At 36.6% G+C, this 24,367-nt stretch overlaps 1 protein-coding gene across 4 annotated transcripts in view; it reads right to left on the bottom strand.

The window, feature by feature from the left end:
* Positions 1 to 24,367, bottom strand: part of LOC111158506 (echinoderm microtubule associated protein like 4) — a 196,801-nt gene that overhangs the window by 87,929 nt on the left and 84,505 nt on the right. For all 4 annotated transcript variants that reach the window (XM_022520570.1, XM_022520571.1, XM_022520572.1 and 1 more), the window contains exon 2: positions 965 to 1,147. In XM_022520570.1, the coding sequence (XP_022376278.1) occupies positions 965 to 1,147 (183 nt within the window). The remainder of the gene's footprint in view (positions 1 to 964; positions 1,148 to 24,367) is intronic.

Genomic DNA, 24,367 nt, shown 5'->3' with positions numbered 1-24,367 from the left:
GAATAATTATGCCTATGTCCACCAACTCTATGAAAAAAAAAATCAGGAAGAATATGAAATAATAGAAACAACTGCTTTAGTAACATGAAAGAATTTTAAATTCTTTCTAGGTGGTTGGAGGAAGGGAAAGGCCACAGGATATCTGCTCCAAACTCAGAGTAACGCATCCTAGTGACTTTCTCTCAACCTGCGAAAAAACCTCAATATCTTTAAGTTAAAATTAGTATTGGCATCAGTAATGAGTCTCAGAGCTTAAGTTCTTCAGGATTCTGCTCACTAATGACCACTTAAGGCCTGGAATAAGGCTATTTAAATTATGATGATTTTTGGGACGCCTGGGTGGCTCAGTTGGTTAAGCAGCTGCCTTCGGCTCAGGTCATGATCCCAGCGTCCTGGGATCGAGTCCCGCATCGGGCTCCTTGCTCATCGGGGAGCCTGCTTCTCCCTCTGCCTCTGCCTGCCGTTCTGTCTGCGTGTGCTTGCTCTCTCTCCCTCTCTCTCTCTCTGACAAATAAAAAAATAAAATCTTTAAAAAAAAATAAAATAAGTAAATAAATAAATAAATTATGATGATTTTTATAATTTCTGACTGACTCAAAAAGTACATGCTATATTCAAGATACAATGCCAATTACTATGGGAGATACAAAAAGAAGATTCAGTTCCTGCCCTCAGTAAATTCGTTATCTGATTGGAATATGCTAAATTCACACAAATACTATGAAAACCTTCAAGTACAATCAGTGGTATTACCAAAAAACTCCCATTTAAAATAATAAATAGTAAACTTTCAGAATTTCTTAGGAATAAAAAAAAGGAAACAAAAAACTACAGTCAGTTAATCCAAAAGAGAAATATAGTTTATACTCCCAATTTCAATGTCACTGATAAAATACACAAGTTTTATATATTACTGCACAGAAGGTGTTGCAAAAAGCGAGATTCTTCCTACTTTAACAATTACCTTTACTTGGAACTGATTTTTTCACTGAGGCTACATGATCTTCAGAGACTGCAAGACGCCTCAATACGTCAGCCAAAGCTGCCTTTAGCACAGTGATTTCATCTTCTTGTTGCTGAACTCGTAACTCAAGAGCTGAGAGGCGATCCTGAACGTCAGATGTACTTGCAGCAGAAATACTATCATCTATAAAATGAAGAAAATATGGATTTTTTAGAATGAACTGTTTAAGAAAGAATTTAACAATGGATAAGATTTATGTGAGTCTTATAAAAGATAAAAATCGGGGGGGAACCCACCATTTTTACACAGATTAACTTCTGCAAATATTTTCACAGCTATTTGAATGAATTAAAAATAGTAAAAGTTAATACATCTGACACATAATTAAAATTATGAAAATCTTCCCCATGATCAAATTTTCCCTATTATTATACTATCACCGTAACTGGTTTTTTCATCAAAACATTCTCTAAATGTATCACTTTGGAGACTTCTGGAAACTTGTAAGACAGTAAACTATCCAAAGCATTTTTTTTTTTTAAAAGATTTATTTGAGGGCGCCTGGGTGGCTCAGTGGGTTAAGCCTCTGCCTTCGGCTCAGGTCATGATCTCAGGGTCCTGGGATCGAGTCCAGCATCGGGCTCTCTGCTCATCAGGGAGCCTGCTTCCCTCTCTCTCTCTCTCTGCCTGCCTCTCTGCCTACTTGTGATCTCTCTCTGTCAAATAAACAAATAAAATCTTTAAAAAAAAAAAAATCCTTTCCTTTAAAAAAAAAAAAAAAAGATTTATTTGAAAGCAAGCATGTGCCAGCAAGTGGGTGAGGAGGGCAAAGGGAGAGAATCTTCAAGCAAACTCCTTGCTGAACATGGAGCCCGAATCAGGGCTGGATCTCATGACCCATGAGGTCATGACCTGGGTTGAACCCAAGAGTGAGACGCTCAACCGACTGAACCACCCAAGCACCCAGCCAAAACATCCTTGTTAATCACCACATTATTATCCTACTTCTCTATGAAAATAAAAAAGGAGTACAAATCACATCAGTTTTGCTTTATGTATCAGATCGGGAACCATTCACCTTCAGCATCAATGACCAGAAACCACTCTTTATTTCAGTCTTTATTATTGTACTCCCAAAGTGTCACAAAATACTGCTAAATATTCTTGCTGTTCTTGGGGCGCCTGGGTGGCTCAGTGGGTTAAAGCCTCTGCCTTCGGCTCGGGTCATGATCCCAGGGTCCTGGGATCGAGCCCCGCATCGGGCTCTCTGCTTGGCGGGGAGCCTGCTTCCCTTCATCTCTCTGCCTTGCCTCTTTGCCTACCTGTGGTCTCTGTCTGTCAAGTGGATAAATAAAATCTTTAAAAAAAAAAAAAAATATTCTTGCTGTTCTTTCTTACCCACTAATGTGCCAACTTCTTGGGGAGAAAAAAAATTGCTGTTTCTGTAGAGTACCCAGCTAATATTTAGTTGCCTTAGGTATGTAACAACAACAACAAAAAGACTAAATAAAGTTTAGCTACAACATAGCAATTACAAACCACTTCCAAAGCTATGTAACTTTAGAATACACTGTTGGGTCAGTCAGAACCTAAAAATATAAAAATTTCAATTGTTGGCTAATTCACTACAAGCAAGAAAATTCAGAGGGGAATTCAGATTCTTACATAAGAATGGTCTGGACCAGAGTGACATAAACTGGATCAGGCATTCACACAATAAGACACAGTGTGCCATTTTTCTCATATTGAGATAATGTGCTATCCATCTTCTTAAAAAGACAATTTAACTTAGAATTAAAAGGAAAAAAAAACCTTCAGCATTTAAAAAACAAAGCTATCACCATTTATTATGGATCAGTAAACAATATTCACATTTAAGATCATATATGCCTACAAATCTCTCAGGCGTACATATGTACTCTCTTCTGCCCTTAGAATTGTTTCATGACAATCTTTGAGAAGTACTGATATAGAAGAAAAATTATCTTCAATTTAGACTTTAACAACTAGTTGTATAATCTTAGGCAAATTATTTTACTTCTCTGAACTTCAATTTCTTCATCTTTAAACAGGTTATGAGGTAGGTGCATAGGACACATCTGACATCTAATAAACGTTAAGATACAACAGAAGAGTACAAAAGTTATGGTTTGAAAAAAGTGGACAAATGCAAAATTGCTGCTGGAAGTTTTAACACTTCTGTTAAAGTTTCAAGTAAATTTGTACATTATAATAAAGTTGATTACTTGATAAATTCCTAAAAAAAAAAAAGTTATAATTTGAGAGCTTTGGGTGTATTTTTTACATAAAAGACCGTTCTGTCAAACTCTCTGTTGCTTAAGTAAGAACAATTCCATTTTGAACTTTAGAAATTTTAATATTTGAGGTCTTTTTTGTTTCCATAGTGGCCCAGCTAAAGTCTAGCTGAACCACACTCTTTGTAAGCTGTGTTGTATTATGTCACTATTATTACTTTTTTAAGACTTACTTATTTGGGGAGGAGGAGAGTATAGGGAAGGGCGCAGGGGTGGGAGGAGCAAAGGGAGAGGAAGAATCCCAAGCTGACTCCATGCTGAGTGTTGAACCTGACACGGAGCTCAATCTCATGACCCTGAGCTCAATCTCATGACCCTGAGCTCATGACCTGAGCCAAAACCAAGAGTAAGACACTTAACCAACCGAGCCACCCAGGCATTCTTATGTTACTATTATTTTTGTCTGCCCAGAATGCTTTCATATTTTCCTCCTTCTAGTGGGAAGAACAGCAGCTCTTCTCTTTTTGTGGAACTCCACCATTTTCTTAAGTCCTATTAGGGCCATCAATGATGACTCGTTATCCCCTCTACCACTCTACACTATTAATAGGTTGAACCATACAAAATGGCTTTAGTTGGTAAAAAAATATGACTATCAGCAATTTCATATGGTTTAATCTAATAACTACCTACAGGAGTGGTTGTGAGATATGAGGTAGGTCAAATGGAATCCCCCCCAAGTTTCCCAAAAAGGAAATTGTGGCCCACCTCTCTTCGTGGTTTGCTAACTATAAGGACAAAGACCTAGAGCCATTAGTGATAGAGTTCTGACTGCCCTGAGATCCAGTTCTAATCTCTGAAATCCTGGACCTTCAATTCTAGGAGATGCTCTAATAATATTCCTCCTAGCTAATTACATAACCTTTTTGCAAACCATTTCTTATAACCCAAAAGTCCTGATGAAGTCAGTAAATTATATGGGCATGTCATTCTACACTATTCTCAATTTCTGAAGGATGAGTTGTATATTTAAATTACAGTCAGAAGGGAGTCTGAGTGGCTTAGCCAGATGGAAGTCTGCCTTCTGCAGGGGTCATGATCTTGGGATAATGGGACCGAGCTCCACATTAGGCTCTCTGCTTGGCAGGGAGTCTGCTTCTCCCTTTCCCTTTGTCCCTCCACCTTGCGTGTGCTTGCTCTCTCTCGCTCTATCTCAAATAAATAAAATCTTAAAAAAATAAATTACAATCACAGATAAAATATGTGATTTTTATAAACACATGATCTTCTTAATTACTTTGGGAAGGTAACAGAGCCTGGTGGAAAGATTATCAGACTATAATGCCAAGGTTATAGCCCTGCATTTTACTACTGGCATGGTAACTGTTTTTACTTTGGTCAAGTCACTTAACTTTCCTAACCTACTTTTTAAATTTTTTCAGACGATTTATTTATTTCAGAGAGAGAGAGAGAGCAAGCAAGCAGGGGAAAGGTGGAGGGGGAAGAAGGAGAGGGGAAGCAGACTCCCGGCTGAGTGTGGAGCCTAATGCGAAGCTCAATCTCGAGACCCAGAGATAATGACCCGAGCTGAAACCAAGAGCCAAATGCTTAACCAACTAAGCCACCCAGGTGCTCCAATGACTGAGGTTTTTATTATGTGAAACTTGGATAGTTACTTGAAAGGTGGTTCAGCTTATAAAAATCCTACCACAACCTGCTAGATACTGTGGTAAGACACAAGGACAATTTTGCAAAGGGCAAAATAAATACAAGGTGAACTATTAACAATGTCCTGCATTTATACTGTACCTTTCATACTTATTACCATATCCCCCTCCTCACACTATCTATATTTTATATTTGAGGAAATAGCTTGAGAAGTTAAATAGCTTCTTGCCCAAGGTCACCAAATCAGTACTGATACCTGAGACTCAAACACAGGACTCTTGACTTACAATTTAAATGCCCTTTACTCTATTTCATGCTGCATTCTTTAATAATCACAGGAGGACCAAAAAACTTTTTTTTCCCACAAAGTACTAAAGGAGTTTAAACTACTGAGTGACATAATCAGGTTTTTGTTTTGAAAAAGTAATTTTCGTTTCTGTGTTAGAATGGGCCAAAAAAGAATAAGAATAAATATAAGACTAGGCAGGAGGCTACTGTAGTAACCCACGTGAAAGGTAATGGTGGCCTAGGATAGGGCTAAGGTGTCTGTGTGTCTCAGTTTGTCCAAGACAAGTATGTCCACTATATTAGCATAAACATTATCACGATGCTCCTTCTTGCACTCTCAACTTTCCCCCTCTGATGATCTATTACAGGGTCAGCAGCAGTGGAGACACAAAGGAACACAGGAGTTGATCCCCACAGTTCCTTATAACTCTAAAATTCTATACCCTTCCTATCTAAAATCTTGGCTCTTCACCTTTTCAGGAGCAAGAATCTCTTTGGGAATCCAACAAAAGCTATGGAAGAATAATGCAAGAACTCTGCTGTTAAACGGCTTCAGTAAATCTGTTTGCTACTTGGCAGCTCTGGGACTGGTTTCCTCAGGTGTAATTTCTTCATGCTAATTAGTACTTATCTTAGGCTTGAGGTTGTTAGATAAGATAATACACAGTAGTGCCATACAGTGAGGGTTCAGTAAGTTTCTATCTTGTATAGTGATATTCTTTACTACACTGTTTACTACAGCCACAAAACTGGAAATGACCTAAAGTCCATGGATGTGGTTAGTAAGCTATGATACATTCACATCGTAGAAAGTTAAAAACAAAGAGGTAGATATATAAACTAAAAATTGAGAGCTCTACAAGACAACTTAAGTAACCAAACTGCAAAACAATACATACTGCATAATGTATTAAAATACATACATGCACCAACATATTTCTTAAGAAAAAAAAAAAAAAGCAAGCTATTTAAATATGTAAATAATGTACATATAGAAAAAAAGTCTAGGAGGGTATACATCAAATCAGTGATTGCATTGTTTCTAAGAAAGTGAGATTAGAAAGACTGGAGTAAAAAGCAATTTTTGCTTTTCATGTACTTCCATATTATCTGAAATTCACCATAAAAATGTATTATATGTTACTTAATCTTAAGTTAAAATGCATTGCTTTTGAAGCTTGATTTCTTAAACCCCGTTTCCTCCAGATACAGTGTTCCGATTTTATTAAAAAAAAAAACACAAAAAAAACCTAGAATTAAGGCAATTAACTTAAATTTGCATTCATTGATTAAGGCTAGAAAAGACTATCTTAAAGACCAACAACTCCTGCCATTTCATAGATAAATAAACTAGGACTCTGGGTAATCAAGCGAGTTATTCTTGGTCACACAGCAAACTGGGGTTAGAGTTCCTCCCTCAGATGACTCTCTAGAATCTATTGTTCTACTTTGAAAACTTTTTTTTTTCTCTCCCAATCTCTAATGCACTACACTCTTGTTCACAAAATATATCTGTTCAGTAAATAGAATATATATCTACTTTCTGGGAGCCTTTGGCCTTTTCTTTTTCTTGGAGAGAAAAAGGGGTGGGGGGAGAAAAGATGAAGAGGAGGGAAGGGCAGAAGGAGGGGGAGAGAATCTTAAGCAGGCGCCATGCCCAGCAGGGAGCTGATCTCCCAACCCTGAGATCATGACCTGAGGCGAACTCCAGAATATTATGCTTAATTTACTGAGCTACCTAGGGACCCCTGTGGGAGCTTTTTACACTCCCTTTTCCTAATCAAGCATATTAGCTCTTTTTCCTTGTATCACAGTAGTCTCTCATGTCTTTGCTTCTTCTCAAAACAGTTTCTAGCCTTGAAAGCTAAAATATGAACTACAAATGAACTCTCAAGGATTATTAAACCCACTGTGGGGTCAGGGATTGAGGGAGGTAAATGCAGAGAGAAAGAAGGTCCATTAGTTTACTCTATTTATCGACATAATTAAGTCTCTTTTATTAGAGCTGCAACCAAAGTTATACGTAACTAAGTAAACTTCAATATTCCATATTATAATTTAGAACTACAATGACAATTGTTCATTATGCTTTTACTATAATGAATTAGTTAATTTGGCTTCTGAGTTGTTAAATATATTACTTTTCCAGAGGTAAGTATATTTTATTCTAAAAATCCCAAAGCTGGCAATGCAGCATCACATCAGAATAAGACATGCCTATAAATTCTAGCACCTTTTCAGTGCCAATGATTTTGTGTAAATCTTTCTAAAATAAAATACTTTCTTGCTTTCCTAACAAGGACATACAGTCATAATTTAGCCACTTCTAGATGACTCAATCATCCTTGAGAATATTAATTATTTTGTGCTGCAAGCACTGTGATAGGATGATGCCCTAGAGACTACTATATTTCTAATTAAATAATTGAAAGTACTACATTTTCAAATTTCTAGTCTTTCTTGCTACCTTTTCTGCTTCCCTCTTTGCAGTCAGGATTAAATTAAGTATGCCTGTCTATAACAACACTCCTTCCCAATCTAATTTCCAACATTATGGACTCTTGGATAACCAAGCTTTTTGAACTGTTTATAAAAAGAGAAAATAATCTATGAAATTAGGACTTCTATTATTGAAAAAAAATGTTTTATTAGATATGTATATTACATACATATACATTATGTATGATTTATACAATCTAAACAGAGAGGAAAAAACAAGGCAGCCTCAGGCCTAATATTAGTGTCATTGGAGCCCCAGAGGAAAAGTGAGAACAGGGCTCTAGCTGAAAAATAAAAAAAAAAGTTAAGAAATAATTGCTCAATTTCCCAAGTTAAACTAAAATTTACAAATTCATTAAAATGAAGTATATTTTGAAGTCTCTATCTCCACCATACACAAAAATCAAATCCAAGTAGATTAAAGAATTCAAGGCAAAATTATAAAACCTCCAGAAAGAAAGAGAGAATATCTTCATATCATGGAAGTAGAAGGGAGGATCCTAAATGAGACACAGAAAGGATTACCATAAAAGTTAAGACTGATACTTATCTACATTAGAATTCAGTACATATGCTTTACTAAAAGACACAATAAAGAGAAAAAGCAATTTAAAAACTGGAAAAAGATAGTTTTAACATCTATAATTGGTAAAAGATTAGTATCTTGAATAATTCCTAAAAATTGATAAGACATAAAATCCTACAGTAAAGGCCTTCACTAAGCATCTCAAAGGAAAAGGAACAAATGGCCAATTAACATACAAAATGAGGCTCAATCACCTCATTATTTATTTTAGAAAATTAAAACCATATTAAATACTGTTCTATACTCACCAAACTGGCAAAGCATTGAAAACATGACAATATCAAGTGTTCCCAAGGATACGGAGTAATGTGAACTCATACATTATGGCAGGAGGTAGGTACACTGTTTCAATGACTTTGAGGGGAAAACCCAACTAATGGAATCACCTGATAAAACTAAAGATGCACTCATCTTATGACCCAGCAATTCCACTCCTCAATGTATATATCCTACCCTACGGCAGGGGTAGCATATGTTTTCTATAGAGCTAGACAGTAAACATTTTAGGCTTTGCAGACCATACAGCCTCTGCAGGACTTACTCAGATCTGCCTCTGAAATACAAAAACAGCTATAGATGAATATGTAAATGACTGGGTATGGCTATGTCCCAATAAAACTTTATTTACAAAAGAGGTTGTCAGCCAGGTATTCCCAATCTCTGCTCTTGCACTCATACACCAAGAGACATGTTCAAGAATGTTTACAACGGTATAGTTCAAATAAGAAACAAACTGGGAAAAACCTAAGTGTTCATCAACTATAAAATGGGTAAATAAACTGTGATACAAACATTCGACAGAATATTAGAGTGGTAAACTATGGCCACGTGCAACATCATGTATGAATCTCAGGAATATACTGGTAAGTATCAAAAGCAAGTCAGACAAAAAGTAAGTATTATATCATTTAGAATAAAATTATAAAGCAATAGAGTAATAAAAACAAAATTTATGACAACAGTTACTTCTGATTATACAGGGCAAGGGACAGTACAAAGACGAATCCACAGATAATACAACATCTGTGTCATAAAAACAATTAAAACATATATTGTGTTACACTTTGGTGGGGGTAGAGGGAGTCAAGTGATTTTTCTCTTTTTTTTTGTTGTTCTGTTTATTTTGTTTTGTTTTTCTCTTCTGAAAAGAACTCTGGGGATGAGGATATCATAGTTAGGTTCCTCACTTCATTTTCTAGAAAACAATGAAATCAATCTTTGCAAATTAAACTCCGAAACAGATTAAAAAGTAGGTATGTACTTCTGAAAAAATGAGGTCTTACGTCTTAAAAACAACTAAAATCAGATGTTTTTTATGAAAGCTTTGAGAGCTAACGGTAGGACCCTTAGCTGTTACCTATAAATCTTTGGGGAGAAAAATAGCCCATTTCAGAAAAGTATACTTTTCAATACACAATACTCTCCAAAGAACAAAACTCTGATCTCCTTTGCTAAAGCACTTCTGTTAAGACATTGGAAGGCCTTATTGGGTAGGAAGATAATGCAGATTAGATTACAGGAGCTAGTAAGAATGAAGAAACATGAGAAAACAGTAACAATACCATGCACTGTCAAAAACTTAAAAAATTATTTGGCACTAGCTTAAAGGACTACCAGTAGGCAACTGTGTTTAAATAAATGGTTGCACTATGGTATACCACATAGCTCTTAAAAAGAATGATGTGTATTTGTAACCATAAACAAGTTTACTAAGAGTGACAACATATTGTGAAGAGAAAAAAATTACAAGGCAAACAATTATAGTATATTCTGTGTAGAGCTGTATATCCATAGGTATACAAGTACATAAGAGACTATAGGTATATCACTGAGAAGCAGGATTTATGAGGATTTTTGCTACCTTATACTCTTTTAGATGAATATTCTGCAGGTATACACAAAATTCTGTGTAAATAAAATTTAAATTATTTTATCAGTTTAAAAAAAGCAAAGCTAATTTAGGCTGTGATATAAACCTATTTTGTAAATTTTCAATGCAAATTTGGTTAATTTGTAGATTTTTATGCATAGTGAATGAAAGCATTTTTGTAAAAGTATGAATATAGTGATGTTCAAAAAGAATATTCTCATGCTAATAAGAGAAAAAAATTGATATAATATATTTGAAAGACCTGGTCTTTAAACATTATTTCTTCAAAACACAAAACACAATTACAAATGACATGCTATGTTAATAAATTTGTATCAGAAGGGATTTAAAGGACTTAAATGATTTTTTTGTTTTGTTCTCAATTGGAATTGTTGTCTTCAAATATTACTGTATAAAGACAGAAATATTTAAGGACTTACAGTCAAGAAGTCATGCACTACGGATTCTACAACAGCTAAAATTTATTTGTGGAAATAAACCAAAGAATATATTCAGAAAAACACAGCGGCCATTAGGAAGATATATTTATGCAGGAAAGAAAAGTTTTCTATTTATCACAATCTACTTCCAAAAATCACACTTTTCTCTTAACAAGTTTTAATACGACATTTCAACTATTAAAAGCTTGGCTAATTTATTTTGTTAGTAAATGACAATATTGATTATTTCCAATTAACAATATTATATGAAAATAAGACTTCGCCTTCAATGAAATAACACAAATAATGTTGACTTATTTTGCATTTTTAAAACTGTGGTTTTTTTCATTGTAATACAGTCTTACTAAAAAGTCATCTATTAGCATAAATTAAAAGAGAAACTATGTTACGTAAAAAAATGAAAAACATTTTTGCTGCAGTACTCTGAGCATGGTAGCTGGTCCCAAGGAAGGGCTTTACTTCACTGTATCACCAGGATTCATTCACAATTAAAATGGCTCCCCCCTCCAAACTTTTTACTTAATTTAACATGAAGAATTAAAAACAGATAATTCTGCTTCTGATGAAATTTTTTGGTTAGACTTCATAGAAGCAAACGTCAAGCTTAAGTACATAATTTATGATTTGCTATTACTTTAGAGAGGCATTTTTGGATTATTTTCCATTAAAAGCTGCTGTTTTAATTTTTTTCCCTCAAGAATAATATAATGGCCATCCTTTCCGGAGGTGGGGGGAGGCAGGGAAAGAACAAGTTGAGCAAAGCCTACTCTGCCCTCACAACAGGATTATATTTGTTTATACAGTGGGTTCAGTCTTAAATACTTTATGAAGGTATGTAGGCAAATATTTATGCCACTATTAACACATATATTTAAAGAGAGGAGGCAGGAAAAAAGAGAACTGATCTATAGTCATTCCTAAATCCTCATACTTCTTTTGTCATGAGTAAAATCTATGAGACGGGTCTGAATTCCCAGGAAAGGAAAGATACATTACCAGTGCAGAAGTTCCTAAGTGTGGAGGAAACATACGAAGCAAGACCAGGCAAACTGTCTTCCATTCTTGCCCGCTATGTTACAAGCAATATAAACCAGTTCTGTCTACGTTTTCTGCTGCCTTCCCAGACAGGTCCAGAGCAAATCCCAGCTCTCTAAATCTCACAACATACTTTACATTCTGAGGAAATCCTCCTGGCCCAGATGGCCCAACACAAAGCATGTCTATGTTGGCACAAATAAAAACTTCTTAAGATAGCTCTTCTGCCCCTTTGCTCTCCGAAGTAGAGAAAAGTTTTCTACTTCTTTATAAAGTGAGACAAAGACAGTGAAGAAGAGAGCATGCAGCCAAAAGGGGGTGAAGATACAAAGAAAAAACTTGGGCTGCTTTGGGAGTGGTTACACTCCAGGCACAGACAGAAACACATGAATTAATACACGACATGAATATTCACTACAATCGTTTTGTTGTTCTCAGATAACTATTTTTCTTATCTTCCTTTAATTAAGGATAAGATACAACTGCTTCAAATACAAAACTCAGTTTTTGCCTTCTGAAATAAAACATACTAAGAGTTTCTATAAATAACAGAGTTAAAGCCCCCAAAGTGAATATTTTCTCTACTAGGAAATAAAATAAACAATGTGTGTGCAAAGTGGCAAGTCACATTTCCTTTTTCCTTTTTGTTTTGAATAAAATAAAATCCACTTGAACTGTAAAGAAATCAAAAGAATTTTCACTTCTCAATGAAACTTTAGTGTTTTGAAACTTAAGTGTTAAAACATGGCTGATTCATTATAACCATTTCACTTAACTAAGATGAATTAACAATGAGAATATTTTTCATAGTTCACTAATTTTCCAAATTACTGCAAAATAATACAATTGCACTAAAAAGTAACCTATAATAATCAACTGGCTGGATATTTCAATTTTAAACTGCTCAGGCTTAGATTAATGTAAATGTACAAAGGAATTCAAATTATAAATATCTTTACTCTGTCTTACAAAATCATGCAAAACCAACTGAAAGTTAACGAATGCGGTATGTATTTATTCTTTGATAATTACTTCTAAAGCGAATCAAAGAACAAATTCATGGAGGTAAGTGTCAAAATAAGCTACTGGAGGTTTATCTCTTCAATTTGTTGGTTTTAAGCTATATATTTGTAATTGAGAAAAGGAAATTTAAATCAACCCAAAGTAAAACAGAAACATGACTGGTATAAACACAGACACCAAAAAAATACTGTGAAACGGATAAAGCCTAAACCAAATTGAACATTATGAACTGTACTACAAAGACTGAGTCAAGGATAAACAGAAAAGCTTATAAGAGATGGAAAAACAAAGCAAAATAATCCAGATTTAACATTTTCAAAAAGCCTTTATGGAAAAAAGTGGGAGCCATCAAAGGAGCGTTTCCTCAAGTAAGGCTTGGGAAAGTCCTTCTCTTTCAAATAATAACTGGTACAGATTCATCAAAATACAGGAGCAGTGTGAAAGATTAACAGGAATCAAGTGGGCCAGGGAGTGTGCAATGTGTGTGAAGCAAAGGACACTTAGGACAGATCACATCGGTAGAATAAAAGCAGACAGAATGAGAAATATAATGATACAAAAGAAATGCGTTATGCCTGGCACAAACTAGAAAGGAGTTCAAATTCTTGCAATGACCCCTGAGAGGCTCTGTGGCAGAATGTATGTTACATTTTTCTTCAATCTCCAGACAAACCTAAGACTTTAGTTTTATAACCAAGTTGTCAACTACTCTTCTTTACAATACATGTAGCACAATTAAAAGATAGTTCACAGTCTCCTAAGATTAGAGGAGCTGTACAAAGTTCTGTAACCAAGTGCTTTCTAATACAAAACCAAAAGGCTCCTCTTATACATCACAGTGTTTGGGGCTTCTTTTCACCACCTCCCACTTGCAGATCACTACTAATTTGTAGATTATACACCTTGGGCATTCCTTTCTTCTCAAATCAAAATCTCATCGGAAGCCAAAAAAAAATAGCTTCTAATCTCAGTTTAGTTTCTATGCTCAAGAATCATCTTCTCTCTTTACTATTACAGTCAAGTATCTTTTCCAACAGCCTATTCATTCATTCAAGTATACAAAGAATATTTTCAAGATGCTGAGAAAAATAAAAATTTTACCAGAAACCTTCCCACTAGAAATTAGAAATGAAAGGACAGATTTAAGAAAGACAGAGAATTGATGGAATATGGTCCTTGATTAGATGGGGGATTAAAAAATAGGATGATCCTGGGTGCCTGGGTGGTTCAGTCAGTTGAGTGTCTGACTCTTGATTTTGGCTCAGGTCATGATTTCAGGGTTCTGGGATCAAGCCCCCTGTTTGACTCCAAATTCAGCACAGAGTCTGCCTGGGATTCTCTCTCTGCCCCTCACCTGGCTCACACACACTCTCTCAAATAAATAAATAAAAATCTTTTTAAAAATAAAATAAAGAAGGACCTGGGTGGCTCTGTGGGTTAAAGCCTCTGCCTTCGGCTTGGGTCATGATCCCAAGGTCCTGGGATCAAGCCCCACATCGAGCTCTCTGCTCTGTGGGGAGCCTGCTTCCTCCTCTCTTCTCTGCGCCTACTTGTGATCTCTATCAAATAAATAAATAAAATCTTTTAAAAAAAATAAAATAAAAAATAAAAATAAAATAAAAATAGGATGATCTCTATGGTTCTAACTGGACAAAAGAGTACATGTTTAAGGTAACCGTGAGATAGGGATTAAAGAAAAAGCAACAAGATGGAGAATGAGCAAGTAGAATGATGAGTAGGTTTTGGAGGTTTGACTTCAGGGTCTGAGTTTGAGGTCGCTGTAACAAAAGTATAACTAGATCCTGGTCTTAAGACAGAGGTCTCAAGGGGTTCTTGGGTGGCTGAGTCCGTTAAGCAACCGACTCCTGATTTCGGCTTAAGTTGTCATCTCAGGGTCCTGGGATCAAGAACTGCATGGGCGCCGCACTCAGTGGGGAGTATGAGGATTCTCTCTCTCCCCCTTGCCCCTCACCCTGCTCACCCTTTCTTTCTTTCTAAAATAAATAAATCTTATTAAAAAAAAAAAAAAAGAGGCCTAAACTATGAGGTATACATTTGGGAACTATATTAGAATATAATTGCTAGCTAGAGTTGTAAGGATTGAGATTTGGAGTGATAAGAAAATAGGGCCAAGGTATTTTATGTGCAGCCAGAGAAAAAGGAACCTGCAGAGAATACAGGATAAAAACTGTCAGGAAGGTAGTCAGACATGAACAGACATTTCTCCAAAGATGACATAAAAATGGCCCAGAGACACAAGAAAAAATGCCCAACATCACTTGAAATCAGGGAAATACAAATCAAAACCACAATGAGATAACACCTCACACCAGTCAGAATGGCTAAAATTAACAAGTCAGGAAATGATAGATGCTGGCGAGGATGCAGAGAAAGGGGAACCCTCTTACACTGCTGGTGGGAATGCAAGCTGGTGCAGCCACTCTGGAAAACAGTATGGAGGTTCCCCATAAAGTTGAAAATAGAGCTACTCTATAAGCCAGCCATTGCACTACTGGGTTTTTACCCCAAAGTAGTAGTGATCTGAATGTTTATAGCAACAATGTCCACAACAGCCAAACTGGAAAGAGCCTAGATGTTCACCAACAGATGAATGGATAAAGATGTGGTATATACATATGCAGTGAAATACTACTCAGCCATCAAAAAAAGAAATCTTGCCATTGGCAAAGATGCAGATGAACTTAGAGGGTATTATGCTAAGCGAAATAAGCCAATCAGAGAAAGACAATTATCATATGATCTCACTCATATGTGGAATTTAAGAAACAAAGCAGAGGATCATAGGGAAAGAGAGGAAAAAATAAAATAAGACAAAATCAGAGAGGGAGACAAACCTTAAGAGATGCTCAATTATAGGAAACAAACTGAGGGTTGCTAGAGGGGAGGGGGGTGGAGGGATAGGGTAACTGGGGAATAGACATTAAGGAGGGCACATGATGTAATGAGCACTGGGTATTATATAAGATTGATGAATTACTGACCTCTACCTCAGAAACCAATAATGCATTATATGTTAATTAGCTGAATTTAAATTTTTAAAGAATTTAAAAAAGGGAAGACGTCCACAGATACAGGAAGGAACATAATGTCAAAGACTGCAAAGACATCAAAAGACAAAGACTGAAAATAATCCACTGGATTTGGTAATTATTAGGGGACTTTTAAGCAGAGAAGTGTCAGTGGAGTGATGAGACAGAGGAAGACTGATGCACTGAACTGTGACTAGGAGGTAAAGCTTTTAACAAATTTTGGTTGAAGATGAAAGGGAGGAATAAATCGATGAGGAATGGGGACTGTGTTGTGCAAGACCAATGATGGAGTTTTGTTAAAGGTATTAAGGCAGTGTATTTTTAGGATTTAGAGAAGAATCAACAACATAGTGATCTGTACTAATATGAAAGGGCACACAGCAAAACTCTAGTGTTAGAGAAGATGTGAAGGACTAAAATATAAAATACAACCCAGAGGCACCTGGCTGGCTCAGTCAGAAGAGCACATGGCTCTTGATCTCAGGGTTGTGAGTTCAAGCCGCACAGGGGATGTAGAGATTACTTACTTTATTTTGGGGGGTCCTGGATGGCTCAGTCATTTAGCATCTGCCTTTAGCTGTGGGATGGAGCCCCAAATCAGGCTCTCTGCTTGGCGGGAAGCCTGCTTCTCCCTCTCCCATTTCCCCCCTGCTTATATTCCTTCTCTCACTCTTGCTCTGTGTGTCAAATAAGTAAAATCTTAAAAAAAAAAAAAAACAAAAAACAAAAAACTATTTTTTTTAAAAAGTGGAGCCCAATGTAGGGTTTGAACTCATGACTGAGATCAAGACCTGTACTGAGATCAAGAGTCAGAAGCTTAACCCAGTGAGCCACCCAGATGCCCCACTTAAATAAATAAAACCTTAAAAAAGAAAAAGAAAATACAGCCCAAAGAATGAGCCTTAAAAAGGAACCACTGTTTTATCTAAGAAGAAAGGGAAGAAGATGAAAGCAGGCACAGATGTTTGCTCTAGACCTACAGTTTTAATCTAATAAAGTAGAAAAGGTCACTTGCTGGAAAGAGCTGGTTAAAGAGCTGTAGAGCTGAGTATGGAAAAGTTTATACCATCTGATACATCATAGCACAGGAAATTGTTAATATCTTTTAATAAAGTTACATTCTATACTCCTAACTAGACTGCAAAGTCCTCTATGGGAGAAGCTATTTTCTTTTTTATTTCCCTCTATACCTGTAAAGCACCACAAGCAGTGGTAACCCTCCAAATACTGGTTGATTTATTGTCGACACAATGTAGAATCACCAGCGAAGACAGGATAAAACAAGGGGTGAAAAAGAAACCTCTTTTACCTTAGTGACATGCAGAGTATTGGGGATGCTTTAGAAGAACAGAATCCCCACCTGAGAAGGTTCATGGGGCTAGAAAGAGAATCTGGAAGAAACAATCTTGGTCAATGACTGAAAATGATAGAAATGAGAGAAAAGATGGGTTATCTCTCATTACCCTAAATACTTCTTCTTTTGGTTTCTTCTTACTCTGACTATCCCCTTTTCCTCTTTTGTAGCTGACTTTGGAGATTCTCTGTCTCGCTCTCTTTCCCTGCCTTTCTTCCCCTCTTTGCCACAATATGCCCCAAACAAAGTATATTTTTGTTACTGCTCTCACAGTTTTAGAGATTTAGCTCAATCAAGAGGTTAGATATTTTTGCATTGCAAGGCCTCAATCCAGGACTCCAGACAACCTTATTTCACTAGAATTTTCCTTTTATGAGTAAATAAGCTAAAATGTCTATATCTCTCATAAAACAAAACAAAACCTACTTGATTTCCCTCCCTGAATACTAACTCAGACTAACTCAGTGCTTTCTTTGTGTATTTAGTCCTAAACTCACTCATCCACATTTACTTTCTCCCTCTTCCCCCTGCCACCTACGCCTCCTGATAAATCATCAGCCCTTGGTAGAAAATATTATATCTGTCTTGCTTTAAGAAAAATGTTCTCTGGGGCGCCTGGGTGGCTCAGTGGGTTAAGCCGCTGCCTTCAGCTCAGGTCATAATCTCAGAGTCCTGGGATCGAGCCCCGCATTGGGCTCTCTGCTCAGCGGGGAGCCTGCTTCCTCCTCTCTCTCTGCCTGCCTCTCTGCCTGCTTGTGATCTCTCTGTCGGATAAATAAATAAAATCTTAAAAAAAAAAAAAAGAAAAATATTCTCCATCTGGGAATATGGTGTGGTTAAGCCTCTGCCTTCAGCTCGGGTTATGATCTCAGGGTCCTGGGATCGAGCCCCAAATTGGGCTCTCTGCTCAGTGGGGAGCCTTGTTCCTCAACGTCTCTGCCTGCCTCTGCCTACTTGTGATCTCTCTGTCAAATAAATAAATAAAATATTATTAAAAAAAATTCTCCATCTAAATCTTCATTAACAATATTGTTCTTGGAATATGAAGTTCATATGTAACTAAAAACTTATTTAATATACAAATAATGGTTAAGAATATAGGGCTGGGGAAAAAAAAAAAAAAAAAAAAGAATATAGGGCTGGGGGTGCCTGGGTGGCTCAGGTCATGATCTCAGTTCAGGGTCCTGGGACCGAAACCCTCATTGGGCTCCACGCTCAGCAGGGAATCTGTTTTTCCCTCTCCCTTTGTCCCCCACCCCAGCTTGTGCTCTCTCAAATAAATGAGCCTGCTTCCCTCTCTCTCTCTCTCTGCCTGCCTCTCTGCCTACTTGTGATCTCTCTCTGTCAAATAAACAAATAAAATCTTTAAAAAAAAAAAAATCCTTTCCTTTAAAAAAAAAAAAAAAAGATTTATTTGAAAGCAAGCATGTGCCAGCAAGTGGGTGAGGAGGGCAAAGGGAGAGAATCTTCAAGCAAACTCCTTGCTGAACATGGAGCCCGAATCAGGGCTGGATCTCATGACCCATGAGGTCATGACCTGGGTTGAACCCAAGAGTGAGACGCTCAACCGACTGAACCACCCAAGCACCCAGCCAAAACATCCTTGTTAATCACCACATTATTATCCTACTTCTCTATGAAAATAAAAAAGGAGTACAAATCACATCAGTTTTGCTTTATGTATCAGATCGGGAACCATTCACCTTCAGCATCAATGACCAGAAACCACTCTTTATTTCAGTCTTTATTATTGTACTCCCAAAGTGTCACAAAATACTGCTAAATATTCTTGCTGTTCTTGGGGCGCCTGGGTGGCTCAGTGGGTTAAAGCCTCTGCCTTCGGCTCGGGTCATGATCCCAGGGTCCTGGGATCGAGCCCCGCATCGGGCTCTCTGCTTGGCGGGGAGCCTGCTTCCCTTCATCTCTCTGCCTTGCCTCTTTGCCTACCTGTGGTCTCTGTCTGTCAAGTGGATAAATAAAATCTTTAAAAAAAAAAAAAAAATATTCTTGCTGTTCTTTCTTACCCACTAATGTGCCAACTTCTTGGGGAGAAAAAAAATTGCTGTTTCTGTAGAGTACCCAGCTAATATTTAGTTGCCTTAGGTATGTAACAACAACAACAAAAAGACTAAATAAAGTTTAGCTACAACATAGCAATTACAAACCACTTCCAAAGCTATGTAACTTTAGAATACACTGTTGGGTCAGTCAGAACCTAAAAATATAAAAATTTCAATTGTTGGCTAATTCACTACAAGCAAGAAAATTCAGAGGGGAATTCAGATTCTTACATAAGAATGGTCTGGACCAGAGTGACATAAACTGGATCAGGCATTCACACAATAAGACACAGTGTGCCATTTTTCTCATATTGAGATAATGTGCTATCCATCTTCTTAAAAAGACAATTTAACTTAGAATTAAAAGGAAAAAAAAACCTTCAGCATTTAAAAAACAAAGCTATCACCATTTATTATGGATCAGTAAACAATATTCACATTTAAGATCATATATGCCTACAAATCTCTCAGGCGTACATATGTACTCTCTTCTGCCCTTAGAATTGTTTCATGACAATCTTTGAGAAGTACTGATATAGAAGAAAAATTATCTTCAATTTAGACTTTAACAACTAGTTGTATAATCTTAGGCAAATTATTTTACTTCTCTGAACTTCAATTTCTTCATCTTTAAACAGGTTATGAGGTAGGTGCATAGGACACATCTGACATCTAATAAACGTTAAGATACAACAGAAGAGTACAAAAGTTATGGTTTGAAAAAAGTGGACAAATGCAAAATTGCTGCTGGAAGTTTTAACACTTCTGTTAAAGTTTCAAGTAAATTTGTACATTATAATAAAGTTGATTACTTGATAAATTCCTAAAAAAAAAAAAGTTATAATTTGAGAGCTTTGGGTGTATTTTTTACATAAAAGACCGTTCTGTCAAACTCTCTGTTGCTTAAGTAAGAACAATTCCATTTTGAACTTTAGAAATTTTAATATTTGAGGTCTTTTTTGTTTCCATAGTGGCCCAGCTAAAGTCTAGCTGAACCACACTCTTTGTAAGCTGTGTTGTATTATGTCACTATTATTACTTTTTTAAGACTTACTTATTTGGGGAGGAGGAGAGTATAGGGAAGGGCGCAGGGGTGGGAGGAGCAAAGGGAGAGGAAGAATCCCAAGCTGACTCCATGCTGAGTGTTGAACCTGACACGGAGCTCAATCTCATGACCCTGAGCTCAATCTCATGACCCTGAGCTCATGACCTGAGCCAAAACCAAGAGTAAGACACTTAACCAACCGAGCCACCCAGGCATTCTTATGTTACTATTATTTTTGTCTGCCCAGAATGCTTTCATATTTTCCTCCTTCTAGTGGGAAGAACAGCAGCTCTTCTCTTTTTGTGGAACTCCACCATTTTCTTAAGTCCTATTAGGGCCATCAATGATGACTCGTTATCCCCTCTACCACTCTACACTATTAATAGGTTGAACCATACAAAATGGCTTTAGTTGGTAAAAAAATATGACTATCAGCAATTTCATATGGTTTAATCTAATAACTACCTACAGGAGTGGTTGTGAGATATGAGGTAGGTCAAATGGAATCCCCCCCAAGTTTCCCAAAAAGGAAATTGTGGCCCACCTCTCTTCGTGGTTTGCTAACTATAAGGACAAAGACCTAGAGCCATTAGTGATAGAGTTCTGACTGCCCTGAGATCCAGTTCTAATCTCTGAAATCCTGGACCTTCAATTCTAGGAGATGCTCTAATAATATTCCTCCTAGCTAATTACATAACCTTTTTGCAAACCATTTCTTATAACCCAAAAGTCCTGATGAAGTCAGTAAATTATATGGGCATGTCATTCTACACTATTCTCAATTTCTGAAGGATGAGTTGTATATTTAAATTACAGTCAGAAGGGAGTCTGAGTGGCTTAGCCAGATGGAAGTCTGCCTTCTGCAGGGGTCATGATCTTGGGATAATGGGACCGAGCTCCACATTAGGCTCTCTGCTTGGCAGGGAGTCTGCTTCTCCCTTTCCCTTTGTCCCTCCACCTTGCGTGTGCTTGCTCTCTCTCGCTCTATCTCAAATAAATAAAATCTTAAAAAAATAAATTACAATCACAGATAAAATATGTGATTTTTATAAACACATGATCTTCTTAATTACTTTGGGAAGGTAACAGAGCCTGGTGGAAAGATTATCAGACTATAATGCCAAGGTTATAGCCCTGCATTTTACTACTGGCATGGTAACTGTTTTTACTTTGGTCAAGTCACTTAACTTTCCTAACCTACTTTTTAAATTTTTTCAGACGATTTATTTATTTCAGAGAGAGAGAGAGAGCAAGCAAGCAGGGGAAAGGTGGAGGGGGAAGAAGGAGAGGGGAAGCAGACTCCCGGCTGAGTGTGGAGCCTAATGCGAAGCTCAATCTCGAGACCCAGAGATAATGACCCGAGCTGAAACCAAGAGCCAAATGCTTAACCAACTAAGCCACCCAGGTGCTCCAATGACTGAGGTTTTTATTATGTGAAACTTGGATAGTTACTTGAAAGGTGGTTCAGCTTATAAAAATCCTACCACAACCTGCTAGATACTGTGGTAAGACACAAGGACAATTTTGCAAAGGGCAAAATAAATACAAGGTGAACTATTAACAATGTCCTGCATTTATACTGTACCTTTCATACTTATTACCATATCCCCCTCCTCACACTATCTATATTTTATATTTGAGGAAATAGCTTGAGAAGTTAAATAGCTTCTTGCCCAAGGTCACCAAATCAGTACTGATACCTGAGACTCAAACACAGGACTCTTGACTTACAATTTAAATGCCCTTTACTCTATTTCATGCTGCATTCTTTAATAATCACAGGAGGACCAAAAAACTTTTTTTTCCCACAAAGTACTAAAGGAGTTTAAACTACTGAGTGACATAATCAGGTTTTTGTTTTGAAAAAGTAATTTTCGTTTCTGTGTTAGAATGGGCCAAAAAAGAATAAGAATAAATATAAGACTAGGCAGGAGGCTACTGTAGTAACCCACGTGAAAGGTAATGGTGGCCTAGGATAGGGCTAAGGTGTCTGTGTGTCTCAGTTTGTCCAAGACAAGTATGTCCACTATATTAGCATAAACATTATCACGATGCTCCTTCTTGCACTCTCAACTTTCCCCCTCTGATGATCTATTACAGGGTCAGCAGCAGTGGAGACACAAAGGAACACAGGAGTTGATCCCCACAGTTCCTTATAACTCTAAAATTCTATACCCTTCCTATCTAAAATCTTGGCTCTTCACCTTTTCAGGAGCAAGAATCTCTTTGGGAATCCAACAAAAGCTATGGAAGAATAATGCAAGAACTCTGCTGTTAAACGGCTTCAGTAAATCTGTTTGCTACTTGGCAGCTCTGGGACTGGTTTCCTCAGGTGTAATTTCTTCATGCTAATTAGTACTTATCTTAGGCTTGAGGTTGTTAGATAAGATAATACACAGTAGTGCCATACAGTGAGGGTTCAGTAAGTTTCTATCTTGTATAGTGATATTCTTTACTACACTGTTTACTACAGCCACAAAACTGGAAATGACCTAAAGTCCATGGATGTGGTTAGTAAGCTATGATACATTCACATCGTAGAAAGTTAAAAACAAAGAGGTAGATATATAAACTAAAAATTGAGAGCTCTACAAGACAACTTAAGTAACCAAACTGCAAAACAATACATACTGCATAATGTATTAAAATACATACATGCACCAACATATTTCTTAAGAAAAAAAAAAAAAAGCAAGCTATTTAAATATGTAAATAATGTACATATAGAAAAAAAGTCTAGGAGGGTATACATCAAATCAGTGATTGCATTGTTTCTAAGAAAGTGAGATTAGAAAGACTGGAGTAAAAAGCAATTTTTGCTTTTCATGTACTTCCATATTATCTGAAATTCACCATAAAAATGTATTATATGTTACTTAATCTTAAGTTAAAATGCATTGCTTTTGAAGCTTGATTTCTTAAACCCCGTTTCCTCCAGATACAGTGTTCCGATTTTATTAAAAAAAAAAACACAAAAAAAACCTAGAATTAAGGCAATTAACTTAAATTTGCATTCATTGATTAAGGCTAGAAAAGACTATCTTAAAGACCAACAACTCCTGCCATTTCATAGATAAATAAACTAGGACTCTGGGTAATCAAGCGAGTTATTCTTGGTCACACAGCAAACTGGGGTTAGAGTTCCTCCCTCAGATGACTCTCTAGAATCTATTGTTCTACTTTGAAAACTTTTTTTTTTCTCTCCCAATCTCTAATGCACTACACTCTTGTTCACAAAATATATCTGTTCAGTAAATAGAATATATATCTACTTTCTGGGAGCCTTTGGCCTTTTCTTTTTCTTGGAGAGAAAAAGGGGTGGGGGGAGAAAAGATGAAGAGGAGGGAAGGGCAGAAGGAGGGGGAGAGAATCTTAAGCAGGCGCCATGCCCAGCAGGGAGCTGATCTCCCAACCCTGAGATCATGACCTGAGGCGAACTCCAGAATATTATGCTTAATTTACTGAGCTACCTAGGGACCCCTGTGGGAGCTTTTTACACTCCCTTTTCCTAATCAAGCATATTAGCTCTTTTTCCTTGTATCACAGTAGTCTCTCATGTCTTTGCTTCTTCTCAAAACAGTTTCTAGCCTTGAAAGCTAAAATATGAACTACAAATGAACTCTCAAGGATTATTAAACCCACTGTGGGGTCAGGGATTGAGGGAGGTAAATGCAGAGAGAAAGAAGGTCCATTAGTTTACTCTATTTATCGACATAATTAAGTCTCTTTTATTAGAGCTGCAACCAAAGTTATACGTAACTAAGTAAACTTCAATATTCCATATTATAATTTAGAACTACAATGACAATTGTTCATTATGCTTTTACTATAATGAATTAGTTAATTTGGCTTCTGAGTTGTTAAATATATTACTTTTCCAGAGGTAAGTATATTTTATTCTAAAAATCCCAAAGCTGGCAATGCAGCATCACATCAGAATAAGACATGCCTATAAATTCTAGCACCTTTTCAGTGCCAATGATTTTGTGTAAATCTTTCTAAAATAAAATACTTTCTTGCTTTCCTAACAAGGACATACAGTCATAATTTAGCCACTTCTAGATGACTCAATCATCCTTGAGAATATTAATTATTTTGTGCTGCAAGCACTGTGATAGGATGATGCCCTAGAGACTACTATATTTCTAATTAAATAATTGAAAGTACTACATTTTCAAATTTCTAGTCTTTCTTGCTACCTTTTCTGCT

Source organism: Enhydra lutris, unplaced genomic scaffold, assembly GCF_002288905.1.
Source record: "Enhydra lutris kenyoni isolate GAN:26980312 unplaced genomic scaffold, ASM228890v2 scaffoldscaffold59, whole genome shotgun sequence".
In the NCBI taxonomy this organism is placed as follows: domain Eukaryota; kingdom Metazoa; phylum Chordata; class Mammalia; order Carnivora; family Mustelidae; genus Enhydra; species Enhydra lutris.
The sequence above is the reverse complement of the archived record's forward strand: the minus strand, read 5'-3'. Positions and strand labels throughout refer to the sequence as shown.